The sequence below is a fragment of the Alosa sapidissima genome, chromosome 13, assembly GCF_018492685.1.
Source record: "Alosa sapidissima isolate fAloSap1 chromosome 13, fAloSap1.pri, whole genome shotgun sequence".
Taxonomy (NCBI): Eukaryota; Metazoa; Chordata; class Actinopteri; order Clupeiformes; family Clupeidae; genus Alosa; species Alosa sapidissima.
This window is the reverse complement of record NC_055969.1, coordinates 27,953,101-27,968,862: the sequence shown is the minus strand read 5'-3', so window position 1 is coordinate 27,968,862 and position 15,762 is coordinate 27,953,101. Positions and strand designations below refer to the sequence as shown.

The 15,762-nt window shown below is 43.5% G+C and overlaps 1 protein-coding gene across 9 annotated transcripts in view; it reads right to left on the bottom strand.

The window, feature by feature from the left end:
• The window catches only part of mapk10 (mitogen-activated protein kinase 10), a 45,688-nt gene that overhangs the window by 16,292 nt on the left and 13,634 nt on the right, over nt 1–15,762 (bottom strand). For 5 of the 9 annotated variants that reach the window (XM_042059606.1, XM_042059608.1, XM_042059613.1 and 2 more), the window contains exons 2-8: nt 13,052–13,123; nt 10,690–10,859; nt 5,933–6,062; nt 4,501–4,559; nt 2,087–2,225; nt 1,823–1,988; nt 948–1,019 (exon numbers count right to left, since the gene is read on the bottom strand). In XM_042059606.1, coding sequence (XP_041915540.1) covers nt 948–1,019; nt 1,823–1,988; nt 2,087–2,225; nt 4,501–4,559; nt 5,933–6,062; nt 10,690–10,859; nt 13,052–13,123 — 808 coding nt within the window. Of the gene's footprint in view, nt 1–947; nt 1,020–1,822; nt 1,989–2,086; nt 2,226–4,500; nt 4,560–5,932; nt 6,063–10,689; nt 10,860–13,025; nt 13,124–15,762 lie in introns of all 9 variants that reach the window. The other 4 variants (XM_042059607.1, XM_042059609.1, XM_042059610.1 and 1 more) reach the window with 3 other exon arrangements.

The following is a 15,762-nucleotide window of genomic DNA, read 5'->3' as shown; positions in this document are numbered from 1 at the left end:
TGAAAAAGTATAAAAAGCCTTTAATTCATCATGGCAAGAACTGGTTAAAAGCACATGGGCCTACGTGTTGCGGCCATATTGGCCTTCATCAGGGCATAGAAACAGGAAGCACAACAAAGCTTAAAATGGACACCCTTAGGTGTTCAGTGGGTGGAGCCTTCCCATTGTCACACACCATGTGACTAACAACAAGTAGGTTGAAAAAAAAAAAACAATTGGCAAAATAATAACAAAGAGACATCTCACTAAGTGAGAAAGAGAGAGAGAGAGAAATAGATTTCAGTTGAGAAAGTAATAAAAGTACACAAATAAATGTCCATGCTTTTTTAACCAGTTCTTGCCATGATGAATTAAAGGCTTTTTATACTTTTTCAACCTCAGAGTGCCTCTGCAAACTCTTTTTTCTTTGGTGCATCAGGATAAGATTTCATATGCAGTTCCATTCATTTGCAGTTTGTTGTTGCAGTTGGGGTCAGAGTTTGTATGCTACCACATCAGAAACCCAGAGACTGATATCACATGATCATGTGAGATTATGTTAACGACATACCACTGGAGAACCATGATGCATATTTGAAAATAGGTTTGTGTGACATTAACTTACAACAAAGTAAGCAGCAAAGCAAAAAGGCTAGCCAGGTTAGATTAGCATACAGGCTATAGGAGACTAAAGACAAGGGTTAGACTGACTACTTTTAGTGAGCAACACACTGTATGCCCTGGATGGAAAACAGATGGAAAGAAATGCTAGGGCCACAGTGAACTGTGCAGAATGAATTATGTAGCAAGATACTGTATGTGCTAGCCTACATATATGTGAAGAGTAATGTGTCTTCAGATCCATGTGTAGTATGTGAACCCAATGTTTAGTGAATGTGTAGCACATGTCTTTAAACTGTACAAGCTAAAACCAATGGCTCATACTGCAGTCATCTGAGCAAGGATACAGTCCCGGCCAGGGAAGAGGATTTTGTGGCGCACCATTTCTCCCATTATGCACCCTACTGACCAAATATCCACTGCAGGCATAGAGAGGGAAGAGGAGAGGAGGAGGGCAGAGGTTAGCATCCGTGAGACAGACAGAGAAATGTACTGACATGGAGAGAGACAGAGAGAAAAAGGCCAGATCAAGGAGTCATTAGAGAGCCATGGTTATTCAAAGCCAGACAAAAAAAACAATTAGTGCTAGTGACAGTGCAAACACACAGACAAATGACTATTGCACCGATCAAAGAGCAAGCCATGGAGACCCTTAAGGGGACAAGAGTGGTGGCAGGAAATCTATAGCCCCCCTGCCGCAACCCTGCCACCAGCAATCCCTGGCCAGACCTCGGTCCAGTGTATTAATTGAGCAGCAGCGTTGGACTATGGCGCAGCGGAGGTTAGCATGCAGACACGTGTGGGCATGAGACTAAGTGAGCTGGGCAGTCGCACAGCTGCCTGGCCGCTCCATTGCCAATGCTTCATTCACACACAGGTTTATACCGTTTGCAGTAACACTAAAGAGACTGGGAGGTGACTTCCCCCTTGGCATTCTGGGAGAGAAAACAAGAGCCTGTTGTTCTGCTCTGAAAGCTGTGGGTTTCGGGCTTTCTTCAATCTTCAATAATAAGCTATATTCATTCACATTCCTTAAAGTAAGCCCTAGCTCTGTGGTGGTTTAAAGAAAACAATCACAATGGCACAGATTCAGAATATTCATGTCAATCCCTCTACATTGTCAAAAATGCAACAACAGCATATCACTATGGTGTCTACGTTATGTGATCTCTTAATGGGCCAAAACACACCACACTACACACAAGTGGTACTGCAGGCCTACCATTCTCTTTGTAGCCCATGCCCAGGATGACCTCTGGTGCTCTGTAGTAACGTGTCACCACATAGGGCGTCATCATAAAGCTCGTGCCCGCGGTCCTTGCCAGCCCAAAGTCCAAGATCTTTAGCGTGCAGTCCGACTTCACTACTATATTGCTAGGTTTCAGATCCTGTGGAGGGCATTCAGAGGGGATATGAGACGTGAGAATAGATGCATTTATTTCTCTCTTTTCAGCACTCTTCCTCTTTCAGGTAAGTGGTGCCTTACCCTGTGTATGATGCCAGCTGAGTGAAGGTGTTTGATGCCACAGAGCATCTGGTAGAGCAGGTATGACATTCTCTCATGGTCGAGTTCCATCTGAATCACCTGGCACAGGTTGGCATCCATCAACTCCATCACCAGATACCTGGCATGGACAGAAGGAGAATTTTCATTCAGCAAACCTGATCACACATCACGAAAAGACAACTAATCCAGCTGTTAATATACTCTTTCCTCATGGTAATCAACACCTCTGAGCCACATGTAGAGATATCTAGAAATTGCTGAAAATATCTTGCAACGTTTTAACATAGTTTTATCAGAGGCGGTGAATATCAGATAAATCACACATTATATTTCACAAATGATAATTTGTCGCTAAATGAAACAAAATATTGCATAACATAAATTAATAGAAATAAGATGCACATGATTCAAAATCCCTATCAAGAACTACTTCAAACACTAAATGCTCTTAATGCTAATGACACTTGTGAATGGTGATTATGAGCAATAATGTCAATGATATTCCTCTCTACAATACTAAAATCTCAGAGGAAACACAGAGACGATGCAGTGATACGACTCTTCAGTTCCAAGTGACAGTGTCTATATTGATTAATGATAGTCAGTCCACCTCAGATAGCAGAGAGGCAGCCATTTTATCCGGAGGTGCTGACAGACTAGATTTATCACGTTGTAATAAAGACTACACACTCGCATCACTGAGACCCCTCATTCTCATCCCTGATAGTTCAGCATGGGTGATTCTGAACAACAAGGACATTTGTGATATGCTCATAGTTTGCTACATGGTTTCACACAATCTAAATGTGTTTTATATGTATTGACAAATGGAAACCTCACACGTCATGTTTATGCGTCCTTTAAATAGTGTAGGATTGTTCATCCACACAGCCGTAGGTTAAATCAGTTGCTAATCAATATGTCATCAATAGACTGCATGTCTTGAAAACAAAGATAGACTAGTATGTACATTGATACCAGAGTAGAACACCTTAAATCAAAAATTCCCTATTTCAGAAAATGGCAATGTCAACTGTTCAGTTAAAGAAATGGGAGAACGCAGTGGCAAACTAGATAGATAGATAGATAGATAAATAGATACTTTATTGATCCCCAGGGGAAATTCAAGCAACTCATTAGGTGGATACATTTATGTACTTTTGCCATTTTCTCTCCTTCTCTTTTCCCTGCCTCTGTTTTTCAGCTGTCTCTCCTCAGTAACACTTGGTGCCTGTGAAAGCCATGATTGATTCTTCTATTCCCAACCAACCTCCTCCTGCATCCGTAACGGTGACAGCAAACACCTTGTGAGGGCGTATTGATGGTTTGTCTCCGCTATAAACACAAGCACGCACATACATACACACTTCCCCTCTCTCCCTTCTCTCCTCTCTCTCACACACACAGTCACACACACACACAGTCACACAGTTCTGACACAGTCACACACACACACACACACACACACACACACACACACACACACACACACACACACACACACACACACACACACACACACCCCTGGTACACACACCTAGAGACACACCTCCTGGCATACAGTTTCACCCCAAGGGTCAGTCCAACCCACTCAGTGCTGTATGTGGAGGTGTTGTTGTGCACACAGCATTGATCAGGCACAAGACAGGTGAACCCTCTCCTGTTCCTCAGCTCATCTGTGTGTGTCTTCATATGCCAAAGACTGAGCCTCTGCTCAACTGTGTGCCCCCCCCCCCCCCCCTCACTTCCCCACTGGAGCGGAGGAAAGGCTACAGTGAAGCAAGAATCCCCTTATTTCATGGCCCAGTTGAAGTAGTCCAGCCTGGGGGATGAACGCCATTTCTCTGCAGCATTTCAGATTACTCACAAATCAGTCCCAAGAACATGAATTAATCATAGCCTGTACAACTGTGAGCAGACATCGGACTACTGCTACTCTAGATGCAGGATTCACACAGTACTGTACATACACATATACTCAATGATTATTCATGGCAGAAGAAGAAGATATGTAATAGACATTATGTAGTAAACATACAGTATTACGCTTGCATTGCAGTCTTGCACTTACAGTGTACAGTGAAAATAACTCTTTTTTTTTTGCTATTCTTCTGTGGTTACGTAACATATCACTGTAGGTTTATAAGAGACAAGTCTCCATGATGTGGGTTTTTTTTATAACCATCTCATGGACTCATGTGATAATACATGACCTCATTTTGAAAACTCCACTGTAATGCTTTACAGTCACCCTGGCTCATGTTCCCAGCTACTAAAATGGCTGAGGCTGATCAGGGGCGCGTATGTGTGGCGCAGGCTACAGGAATGTGATGCGACATTAAAAGTGAGATGCTGTTAAAGGAGTTTCAGCAATGGTAGAATGGTATACTTACACATCCTGGAACTCCTCTAAAGATTTCTGTGGCGTGAAAACATTTAATAAGCTGATTATCTGTAAGAGAAGGGGAAATTCAATTATGTTCATGAGATGTAATGGCTACATTTTCAAATCTAATTACTGCTTTTCATTTGGAAATCCAGTTACTCAAATATATGCCTGCATATTTGACAGACATGAGAATAAACACACATTTTCAGAATATCTACTGTGGGTACATCATATGAAAAAATTAAGCCTAATTCAGCACACACTAATCCACGAGTCTGTGTGCAAGCATTTGTGAAAGCCCAGTCTAACTAGAGCTGACTAAACTCCATCTTAGCTCACCACTGACTAAACACTAACAAGTAGAAAGCAAACAGGAGATGATCTTGCAGCAGCACACCTCCCCACTGACCAAACACTGTTTGCTACTGCTGCCTGGCAGCTACACCCAGGCACACAGCAGCAGCAACAGCAGCTCCTCTCCTCTCCTCTCCTCCCCTCTCCTCTCCTCTCCTCTCCTCTCCTCTCCTCTCCTCTCCTCCCCTCCCCTCCTGGGTGCCTGGGTGTAGCTCTCCCCTCCTCTCCTCTCCTCTCCTCTCCTCTCCTCTCCTTTCCTCCCCTCCCCTCCCCTCTCCTCCCCTCTCCTCTCCTCTCCTCTCCATACTCAGCACCAGCTCTGCCTCCCTCCACTCAGCTTTCCACTAAACTAACCAGCCAACCAACCAGGCCAGAGCAGAGGGAGATGGAGAGGGAGGGGGGAGAGGGAGAGGGAGGAGGAGGGGGAGGGGGAGAGGGGGGGGGGAGAGGGAGGGGGAGGGGGGGAGAGGGAGATGGAGGAGGAGGGGGAGGGGGGGGGGGTGAGAGAGCAGTGTGATTGGGTGGGAATGACCCTGCTGAAGGACACTGCTGATAAAGAGAGGGACAGAGAGAGAGAGAGAGAGAGAGAGAGAGAGAGAGAACAAGAGAGGCTGGGGAAAAAAGGAGACTGAGAGTAAAAGCAGGGGGAATGTTAGAGGGAGACGGAATAAAGAAGGGGTGAATGAGAAGGAAATGAGAAGGAGATGAGAAGGAGAGAGCCTGAAAAAAAAAGACAGAGAAACCCAGCCGGTGTCATGGCCAAACCACCATGTATTCACACTGGATTTTCACCCATTCCCACTACTTATCCACAGGCCTCTCTGTCTTTTCAAATCCCCACACATACTGTACAGTTATCAGACTCTACCCTGCTTGTCTATTTGTGTACCTGATTGTATAACAGCTATGGTAAGATTACATTGAATAAACAGCTAGTATTTTCCAGCATTAATGAAATGTATGTATTAAATGTTTAATATTACACAGGTATATGCGGTTGATTGTGCAAACACACACTACGCTCTGGAAACTACAGCTGGCTGACTCCTGATGGCTAATGTCACTATTGATCAGTCACTTACGTTTTTGTGATTGACACATTTCATAAGCACCAGTTCCCGGTAGGCCCGTTTCGCATGCGTCTGGTTCTGGAAGGGTCTGCTGAGCTTCTTGATAGCCACATTTCTGTCCAGTACGGCATCATATCCAGCACTGCAAGTAGATACAGGGTAAGAATGAAAAACAGAGGAGATAAAAACCTTAACCAAGCTAACCAAAGTGAGTCCAAACTCATATCTGTCTGTCATGATTTTGGTTATTGTGTTAATAGAGAATTGACCATCAAACAGCAACATGCCCATATGGATTTATATGTGAGACAGTTTGCTGTGTCATATTTTAATATCATTAGCCTCTCCAACACATCTTAGTATGGAGGAGTAATCTGGCATGGTATAATCATCTATAAATCTAACATAGATTTATTATTTGCATTCACTGCAGAAGAACATTATGCAGCATTAACTCAGACCAGAGACCCAGAGAAGCCCTCCATTGTAGGAGAAGACGGCTGGCCCTCAGACCTTATGCTGGCTGATGAATGCTATTTTGTTATGAAGAAAATCAGCTCCCTGAGTCATCACGGGAGATGTGGAGCTGCGGATTGAGAGAGCACAGCACTTCTGCTTCACTTCTCCTCTCTCTCCATCTATCCATCCCCCATTCCTCCACCATCACTCTCCCTCCCTCGTTCTCCTCTCCGACACCACTTCTAATCATGAAAAATTCAGCAGCACCAGCACAAACCACTCTAACAAGCAGCCCACTCCCTCTCTCCCTCTTTCTCTCTCTCTCTCTCTGTCTCTCTCTCTCTGCCACCATGTGTGTACTGTACAGCATAAGCATCAGAGCATGGGAATGCATGTACATGTATGCATAGGTGTGTGTGTGTGTGTGTGTGTGTGTGTGTGTGTGTGTGTGTTAGTGTGATTGATAAAGAAAGAGGGGGAGAAATGGTGTGGAGGTTGGACAGAGAGAGAGAAAGAGAGAAAAAGAAAGTGAAAGGGTATTGAGGTGGGCGTGTCTGTGTGTTTATCCCTGGGTTTCCTCTGGCACAGAGGGAAGTTCTGCAGGGCAATATAAAAGACCCAGTGGCCGTTATTTTCAGCCACGCTAAAGCAACCCAGTGGAAATTATAGTGTGCCTGCTTGCAGAGAACAAGGCACCACAGCCGCCCTGAACACAAATCAAATCCCATCAGCGTATAATCACATGATTACAGTTTGCACACAACTTTTAATCAGCACTTCAATTGACTCATTAAGGAGGACAAAAGGGAGCTGTGATTCAACAACAATGGCCATAAAAACACAGGCAGACGCGCCAGCCGTGTCCCCTGCTCCAGTCATGGGGAGGTGACAACGTCAGGCCTGCTCTGTGTGTGAGAGGGAGATAGACCATGCTACTGTCATCTGTCTGCAGTCAGGTAAAGGCAAAAACAACATCCAAATCTGCTCATTGGAACCCCACCTTCTTCTAGCCTCACTAGCGCCTCCTATGGCTCATCTGAGAGAAGCTGCGAGCAGCACAGCACATCCTGGGGCCATGCCAGAGAGATGCCAGGAGCAGTCCAATAATTCAGAAGAGTTGATCCAGGATGTCTGAGACAATATAATGTCTATTTTCAGGGAAGGTAATGCCATGTACTGTATCCTTGAACACCATTTTAAGTAATGATATGCAAAGCACAATTTAACTATATTCAAACCGTCCTAACATTATTTTCCTTTGTGAAACACCTCGGTGGTATTCCCCTGCTTTAACCACAACCAGTCGTTTAAAGCATGTATGAGTGATTTACACTTTGTTGTGAGGTGCGTCTGAGTCTGTATCTTATGTCTATGTGTCAGGAACCTAACCAGAAGGACCAGCCATTGCCTGTGTTTAAAGGGAAGGACTGGTTAGTAATGTGAGTGGACTACTGGAGACTTTGACATGAGCTGCGGGGCTAACAAAAAACATGTTGACTGTAAGATTAAATGGCAGCTGTCTTATAGATCTATAAAGGGATATTATGGCCAAAGGCCAGTAAAACATTTCTAACCACATTATGCCTGTTAAACCCTCAGCCAAAATGTCACCTGGACAGAACGCTTTTGGCCACTATAACAACAGTAAAACAGTGGTGTATCATAAACAAAATCACAAAAAATGTTGGTTCAAAAGGTGAAATAGTTCCACTATGAGAGCAGCAAAGCAAACTGCATTTTTTCTCTGCAGGATTCCAAAGATGTCTTAAAACCAACATCATTTGTGGTGTCATGATATATTAGCATTGGGGAAATGGGACTCACAGTAAATGAAGCAGACTGTAATATTAACACTCCAAGCTATTCTGTATCAGACACCTGCCACACATACAAACAAAAAGCCAGGGCTAACTACCTAATGTGCACAGATCCCTCCCCTCTGGAGGGTCTGCGCTACAGATGGTGCAAAGCTGTGGAGTAAACGGGTGGACTGGAGTGGCCTTGCTGTGAGGGGAGTGGAGGAGGAGCCAGGTTGCGGGCGGGTGGTGGCTTGGGTGGAGCCAGAACTGACCCCTCTGCAGCCCTGAATGAAGGCCAGATGGCTTCAGTAGCTCTGTTAGAGAGCGTCAGCTTCAGACACGCCGACCAGGTGGGCCAGGTGAGGAAAAACCCTGCCTCGCCCCACACCCCACAGGTGTATATGTGCCAAGACACATACACACACACACACACACACACACACACCTTGTTGCACATCCTGCGACAGTACAGTTATTTTCCTCATGATTCAAAATAATAATAAAAAATCCAATTATTATTGGCATTATTACAAAATTATTTTCATAAAATATATCAGCAAAAGTTTGAGATCTCTGACTTTATTAATTAAATGATCCATCATGTTTTTGCATGGGGTATGAGTGTCCATACATTAAAGAGGGAGCTGTTTTTGCATGGGTGTCCATGGAAACAGCACCGTGTTCAGTATAATATTTTTGGCTGAAGGGACCGCAGTCTGTGTGAGGGATGATGTCATGTGCGTCTGCCATGGTATTCTAATGCACGGTGCCAAAATTAAAACCTCACTGAAAGATCAGGAACTACTGAGAACTACCAAAATGTCCACTCCATTCTCTTACTGTAAGTGGGGCAGAGAGTTCCACCCAGTTTGTTAGAAACTTCACCAAGCTAAAATGAGAGTCACAAGCATGACGACAAGACAGGATTTGATAGAAACAAATAAACTGGCAGGCATGCGTACACTGGCTGACAGGGTGAAATGAAAAGGCCCTTACAACTTAATTCATTTGACACTAGCTTCACAGCTACTCCAGAGAGGTCACATCACCAAAGCCCACTTCCGTGCTTTTGTAATAAAAATAAACCATGGCTTCTGTCATCCCAGTTTATGAGCTTGTTCATTTGGCCATAATCACCATGGCCAGGCACAGATCCACTGGCCGTAGCTGGAGTGGACTGATAACAGAGACTGTGGCCACTCCTCACAGCTCGCTGTACAGGACTCTGACCACATCCTCTTGTTTCACAGGCAAATGTTTCAACATTATATAACCGATTACATAATGCATGTTGATTTTGAGGATATCACTATGCGTTGCTGCACGGCTTGGTAAATATGCCTCTGATTGATCTTCTTCTAAAACATGGAGAGCATGAAAAGGGTATATTTACTCCAACCCAAAACTGGCAGGTGGACGGTATGATGAGCTGAACGGTTGGAGAGTAAACTGGAGGGCTCTAAACAGAATTGGCACCAGCTGCTGAGGGCTTTGAGGATTATACACTGCTCCACTGCAATGCATCTCTCTGCCTTATAAATGAGACATTATGAGTGAAAATCGCTGTTTACACTGTTTCATATTGCAGCAAAAACCCTGGTGAGGCAGCTTCTTACAGGCCTGATGTAAACAGATCTTTTTTTGTTTACATGTCACTGTTCCTAATGGGTCTACATGGAATGCAATGATAATATAACATGACAAAATAGCGCTGTTTGTGGCACTGATGTGGGATATTCAGACCTGTCTAAGGGCATTATCGCTGGCTTTATGTCATGATAAGCGAGCTGGCCATGCTACACCATGTGACCCTGGGACTGGGGGATGGAGGCAAATTAGATCAGGCCTGTCTGTCCGCCAGACTGGGTTTCAGCAGCCTGCAAACATGCTCGATCGTCCGCATTAGCAGTCCCTGTCCTCCCTGCTTTCTTTACCAATTTACAGAATCAGTCAGGAGAAGGGGCGGCCGAGGGGGGGGGGGGGGGGGGGGACGCGCGGAAGAGGACGGGTGGGGCGCCCAGGTTCCGTCCCAGCGGTGCCTCAGATCTCCCCGTGACAGATGGCTTCAAAGGCGCGCTCGCCTCTGCGTCAGCCAGCCAGCCAGTCAGCTAGCAGCGCTCCAGTCACCGGGGCTGATAGCGGCGCATCACACACAGAGTGACGGCTCAGGGGAAGGGGGCTTCTGACCCTCTGGCATTTTCACTGGCAAAACGCTTCACGCCTGAAGGGTTAGGCGAAGCCCTCGGCTTCTCTGCATGCGACCTGGTGCACTGAAGGTGATTTATGACACATATGAGCTTTATTCCACTCCAACTTAGAATTCATTACTTCGTCTAGCGAGTGCATTTGTGTCACAATCACGCTTCTTTGTATTCACACTCATGGTTGACATCTAAAGCCCAAAATGCTTCAGTGACATCCTCTACATCAGACACCATTTTCAATCCTTGGAAGGATGGTAAACAGTGCCAAATTTGACAACACAGGAACATTTGAAATCTGTTCACTCACCATACAATACCCTGAGCCCCAGAGCCGATGGGTTTTAGATTCTGGTAGCGTTTGAGGACTGTGAAGGTAGAGTCTCCCACTTCCACACTGTAGAACTGGTTGTCCACTTTGCTTTTGCTCATATTGTAATGTTTACCGATGTATGACACATCCACTTGTTTACCAAAGCCCTGCAGAAAGAAAATAAGCAATGTTCAGTATATGTTATAAGAGTAAATCATGCCCATCACAAGTCCTGCAATTTAGAAACAGAGAGATTGAATCATTTTACATTGAGGACACGTTACTTAACACATCTCTTGCCTGTCTGGTTTTGTATAGCGGTGTTAAATAATAATGTGAACTAATACAGTGTCTTCCTACACACTGATACTTCATGTAATCACTCTGGCACATAGAGTATTTTGAATAACTATGGTTAATAATTCAATTCTGTCATTGAAATATAAGAAATGAACAACTCAAACTCAAATGCACATATAGAATTTTACGATTTTTAAGTGGGGAGAATTTGATCTGCCTATGGTATGTACTATGTAAGGTCCCTAGAATTGAATAATAACAGAATTTATGTTCAGTAATAATTTTGTGCTCCCATCTTTGGTATTTACCTTTGAATTCTACTGTTATCTATTCAACAATGTTTGGCACCAGTTAAGTGTTCTAAACCTCTTGCTTATTTTGTTCTTGTTTTGTTGATTGTACATATGAAACGATGATGAAATGTGACCTGCTAACCTAGTGCAGCCATCAATGAAATAATGATAGAGGTCTAGTTTTCTGCCAAGGATGAAAATCCATGTATTGTTGTTGTGTGTTTCCAAAATGTGACAATATAGGAAATAATATAAAAAGGACAATAAAACAAAAGATATTTGAGGCAATGCAAGAGCTGAAAAAGAAAAGGACAACAGACCATTTATCCTCAACATACAGTACTCAAGAAGAAAAAACCTAGCATGCTCCCGCAAGTCTTTGCACAATCCCATATACATTATACTGATTATCTCCTAGTGCCTTAATGTCCCTTTAGGGTACTATGGCTGAGGTGAAAGCCTTCATCTCTGCACTGATTCTGGCCCGTCCTCTAGTCTCTCTGACTTAGGATGGCTGGCCAGTCCATGGTCAGTAGAGAAGAAATTCATTATCTAAGCTTGGATGCTACAAGCCCTAGAGCAGAGGCACGGGACCCGTCTGTATGAATGTACAGTGTTGCAGGACTGCAGCTTTCGAGCTGACTTACGAGCACTGCATAGGGAGTTGGAGAGAGGAGAGCCCTCTCCAGCGCTTTAAGCCCGTATCTACCAAGAGACCCATCTTTCTTACAGAGGAACAATAGACTCTGGAACTGACAAGGCTAATTTGAGCCTGATTAACAAAGATTCAAAGTAATTGCTATCTTCTATATCAAATTTGATGTGGGGACCGAGGGCGCTGTAGAGAGCTTTTATTAGCCACAGATTACAGTCATCGCTCAACCCTCACAAGGCACAATATTCTATCTCTTCTCTACAGTGGACTTTGTTGATCTACTGGTCATCAGCGTTGTCAGCTATACATAAAAGATGAACTGAAGCACCATGAGGTGGAAATGAAGACTTTACACACAAGATGAGGGCCTGATCTGTTCTGGAGACAGCTGCTACTGACTTATGATCTGTGTGGTTGATAAGAGCAGACTGATCCAGCTACAGAAGATAAGGCGATGCGTTCGCCACAGTTATAAAGCCATCAGTGACACTAAGCCAGACAGAGAGGAGGATACGTTCCGATGGCCTGCTGTGTGACGCTTGAAGGGGCTGGATGGATCCAGCATCCATAAAATATCCAGCGTACATGAGCATGGAAACACAGCTGTATCTCTACCAGGGGCCAGTGCCATGCATCTCAGGGGCAAGACCAGTGCCTTATGATAAGCTTCTACATGGCACTGACATGAATAGAAGTTTACATAGAAGAGATAACATGACACATCATTCATGTGAAACAATGTCATTTCAACATGTGATCGTGGCCTGCAATACAGACAAGAATAGTAAAGGTGGCCTAAATGGTCCACATAAGCAAATGTTTTACAACAGAATGTTTTTATGACTCCAATAGTGCAGGAAGAGATAAAAAAGGACCACCATTATTTTAAAGGTCAAAAGGTCAAAAAACACACAATGCTAATTGCTAATAAGTAACTCATTAAATCTGCATTATGAAGAGCATAATGTCTGTGAAACCAGTTGGTCAGTCCTTATAGAGCGGGTGGCACTAGTGGAGTCATCTTACACCAACAGCAACAGATCTCCATCAATGAGGGGCAGAATGGAAATGAATGAATACTGTACCTTTTTTACCTGTATGGAACACACACCTGACAAAAGGCAATCTTCACATCCAGGATTGGTTCACTGCAGTAATATAAGAAATGTCTGTTCATAAATACCTGAAAAACATAAACAAACACATACAAATATATCAATGATATGTCCAAACATCCAGGAACATCCTCTGAGCTAAAAGTAAGTGTATTGTGGTTATTGCAACACTTACTTTTCTCAAAGACACTACTAGATGGAATTTAATGCATTTATGTACTTCAATTAATTCAATGGCACATCATTGTAACGATCAGATGGACCCATTTTCATTGTAAGCTATTTTAAAACACCAATTAGCCATTGAGCAGCAGTAATTTGTCAGTCTATGATTCACAATGGCAGAGATAGGAAACCGACACATTGATCTTAGTATGACTGCAGGAGAATACAAAAAGACATAACGCATACTCTGCATGCTCCCTAAGAGGCTTTTTCATTCAGACAAATAATCTATAATTCAAATCTATATAAAAAATTATGTATTATGATGACAAATCTATCTATGCTTTGAGACATCATTACTAAATTCTGTCAGCTATACACACATCCATTACTCATGCTTTAATAAAATGCAACAATACAGAAAATGGGAAAGCTGACTGATTTATCTCCCCCACATACTCAGAAGACAACAAACATGCGACTGAAAACTACTTGTGATAATGTAGCTCAAAATAAGATGTCAGGAAGCCGACACGGCAATGCTAGCTCCTTTTCTGCTGTTGTATTTTAATTCAGGTTATTTTCAACAGCAAAAATACAGATTTGATTTGATACAAAAAGATATTGTTAAGATGTTGTTGTCAGTTAGTCAGTATGTTAATTCCTGTTGATGACTTCCTTCTCTCCTCACAGCATGCTTCTTCTCTTTCCCCAAGAGGAACCGACACGAGAGCTCCTAACACGTGGAGGCGTCTTAGTTATTCACGAGGACCTGAAGGGAACCTTTAAATATTCATTTTAGTGGGGCAACCTTGAGAGAGACACCATACTTTAATTCTATCATGAGGGCTATTTTTCTGCTGCGGGGAGAAGCACAACTCATATAAAAACCTTTCATACAGGTCTTTATCAGCTTCAGAGGCATGGTGATGAAGAGGAGAATGAGGAAGAGGAAGATTGTGGCCTGTAATGATGATTCACAGGCCTTACACTTTTTAACTGTGCTTGGCATAAGTGGGACTCCTGGTTCCTACCCATTTCGAAGTGTCATTTTTAGAATAGCAGACCACTGTAACCATAGTGCTGGCATGCAGGAGTCCAGTGGGGTGCACAATGACATTTTTGGTCCCATCTCTTTGACTAATGATCACAATCAAAGAGTGAGGAAACTTCAGCAATGTCAGGGCCGATTGTTCCACAGTAAAGAGCTTAGAGAGTGATGTGGCAGCATTTCAACACACATCCCCTGAGAGCAAGACAATGCAGCTGTCAGATTAGCAGAGAGAGGAAGGGGGTGGAGGAGGAGGAGGAGGTGAGAGAGGAAGAGGGAACGGTTTGGAAAGAAAACGAAGGAAGGAAAGAAAGAAGAAAGAAAAGGTCCTTTTGCCTCCTTTCTTCAATGTGAAGAAAGTAGTGTGTCATTCTATTAAATCTGCATTGGTTCCACTAACCAATGTATTCAAAACATAACATAAAATAAAATCAATATATAGCAATGCATTGCATAGTAGCACCCTTAGAATTAACACATAGTACTGAATCTCTAGGATGGATTAGCTAATGTTTGTCTTGCTAGTGACATAAGTCGTGAGGCATCAACTCGAGCCGTTCTAAATGACTGTTTAACAGGTAGTGTAGCTGCACCTGAGAACCTCATTGGGAACACAGTCACACATTTTCTGAACACTAAGTCAACACCTCTGTGTCTGAGAGCCTGTTATTAAAACTCACCACATCACCCCGGGTTGAGATAACAGTCACACAGTCTAATGGAGAGAAGTCAGCACTCAGGATCCGAGGGTCTCGGTCACACTGCAACGGCCTGCTCATTAAAACAACGACGACCAAAACTCTCTTAGCAACTCGCTTCTCAGCCAATTTTGGCAATGGCTCGCAACCTCTCTGGCACGCCAGGCTAATTGGAAACTGTGGGAACAGATCTGGACTTTGAGCTGTGATATGTCAATGGTCAGTGTGCTGCTTTGCAGAGCTTTGCTGAAGAAAGCCCCTGCTGCCAAGCCACCAATAATCCAAATAACCACAATCAATTTCAAAACATGCCAATTATTCATTCTTGGCTTAGATATTTCTCAGTAATACTTAACTTTCATCCTACATAATAGAATCTTTTTTTGTATTATTTGTAGTGGGAATTAACACATTCAACACATTTTAATGACACAAAAGGCTGAATTCAATTGATCTCTAGAGGCTCTTATCAACTGGCTTGAGGTGCTCCAACAAATACATATTTCCACTTGCTGTGGCTACTTGGTTGTTTCAGCATCACTTGCTTCACTGTGCTAGTTTCATTCATTACTGCACTACTCGCACGTTGTTTTGTTACACAACCAAGCTAGCAGGCAATGCTAGCAAGTAACACGCAAGGTCACGGTGGAGCACTGACAAATGCAGCAGAAGATGTAAGATATCGATAAGCCTTCTGCAGAGTACAGGATCGCAAGAGAACGTTGGCGACATGGTGACATGCTCAAGGCAAGCACCCAGAGTAGGCCCAAGAGAGGACCTGCAACTCCAGTAA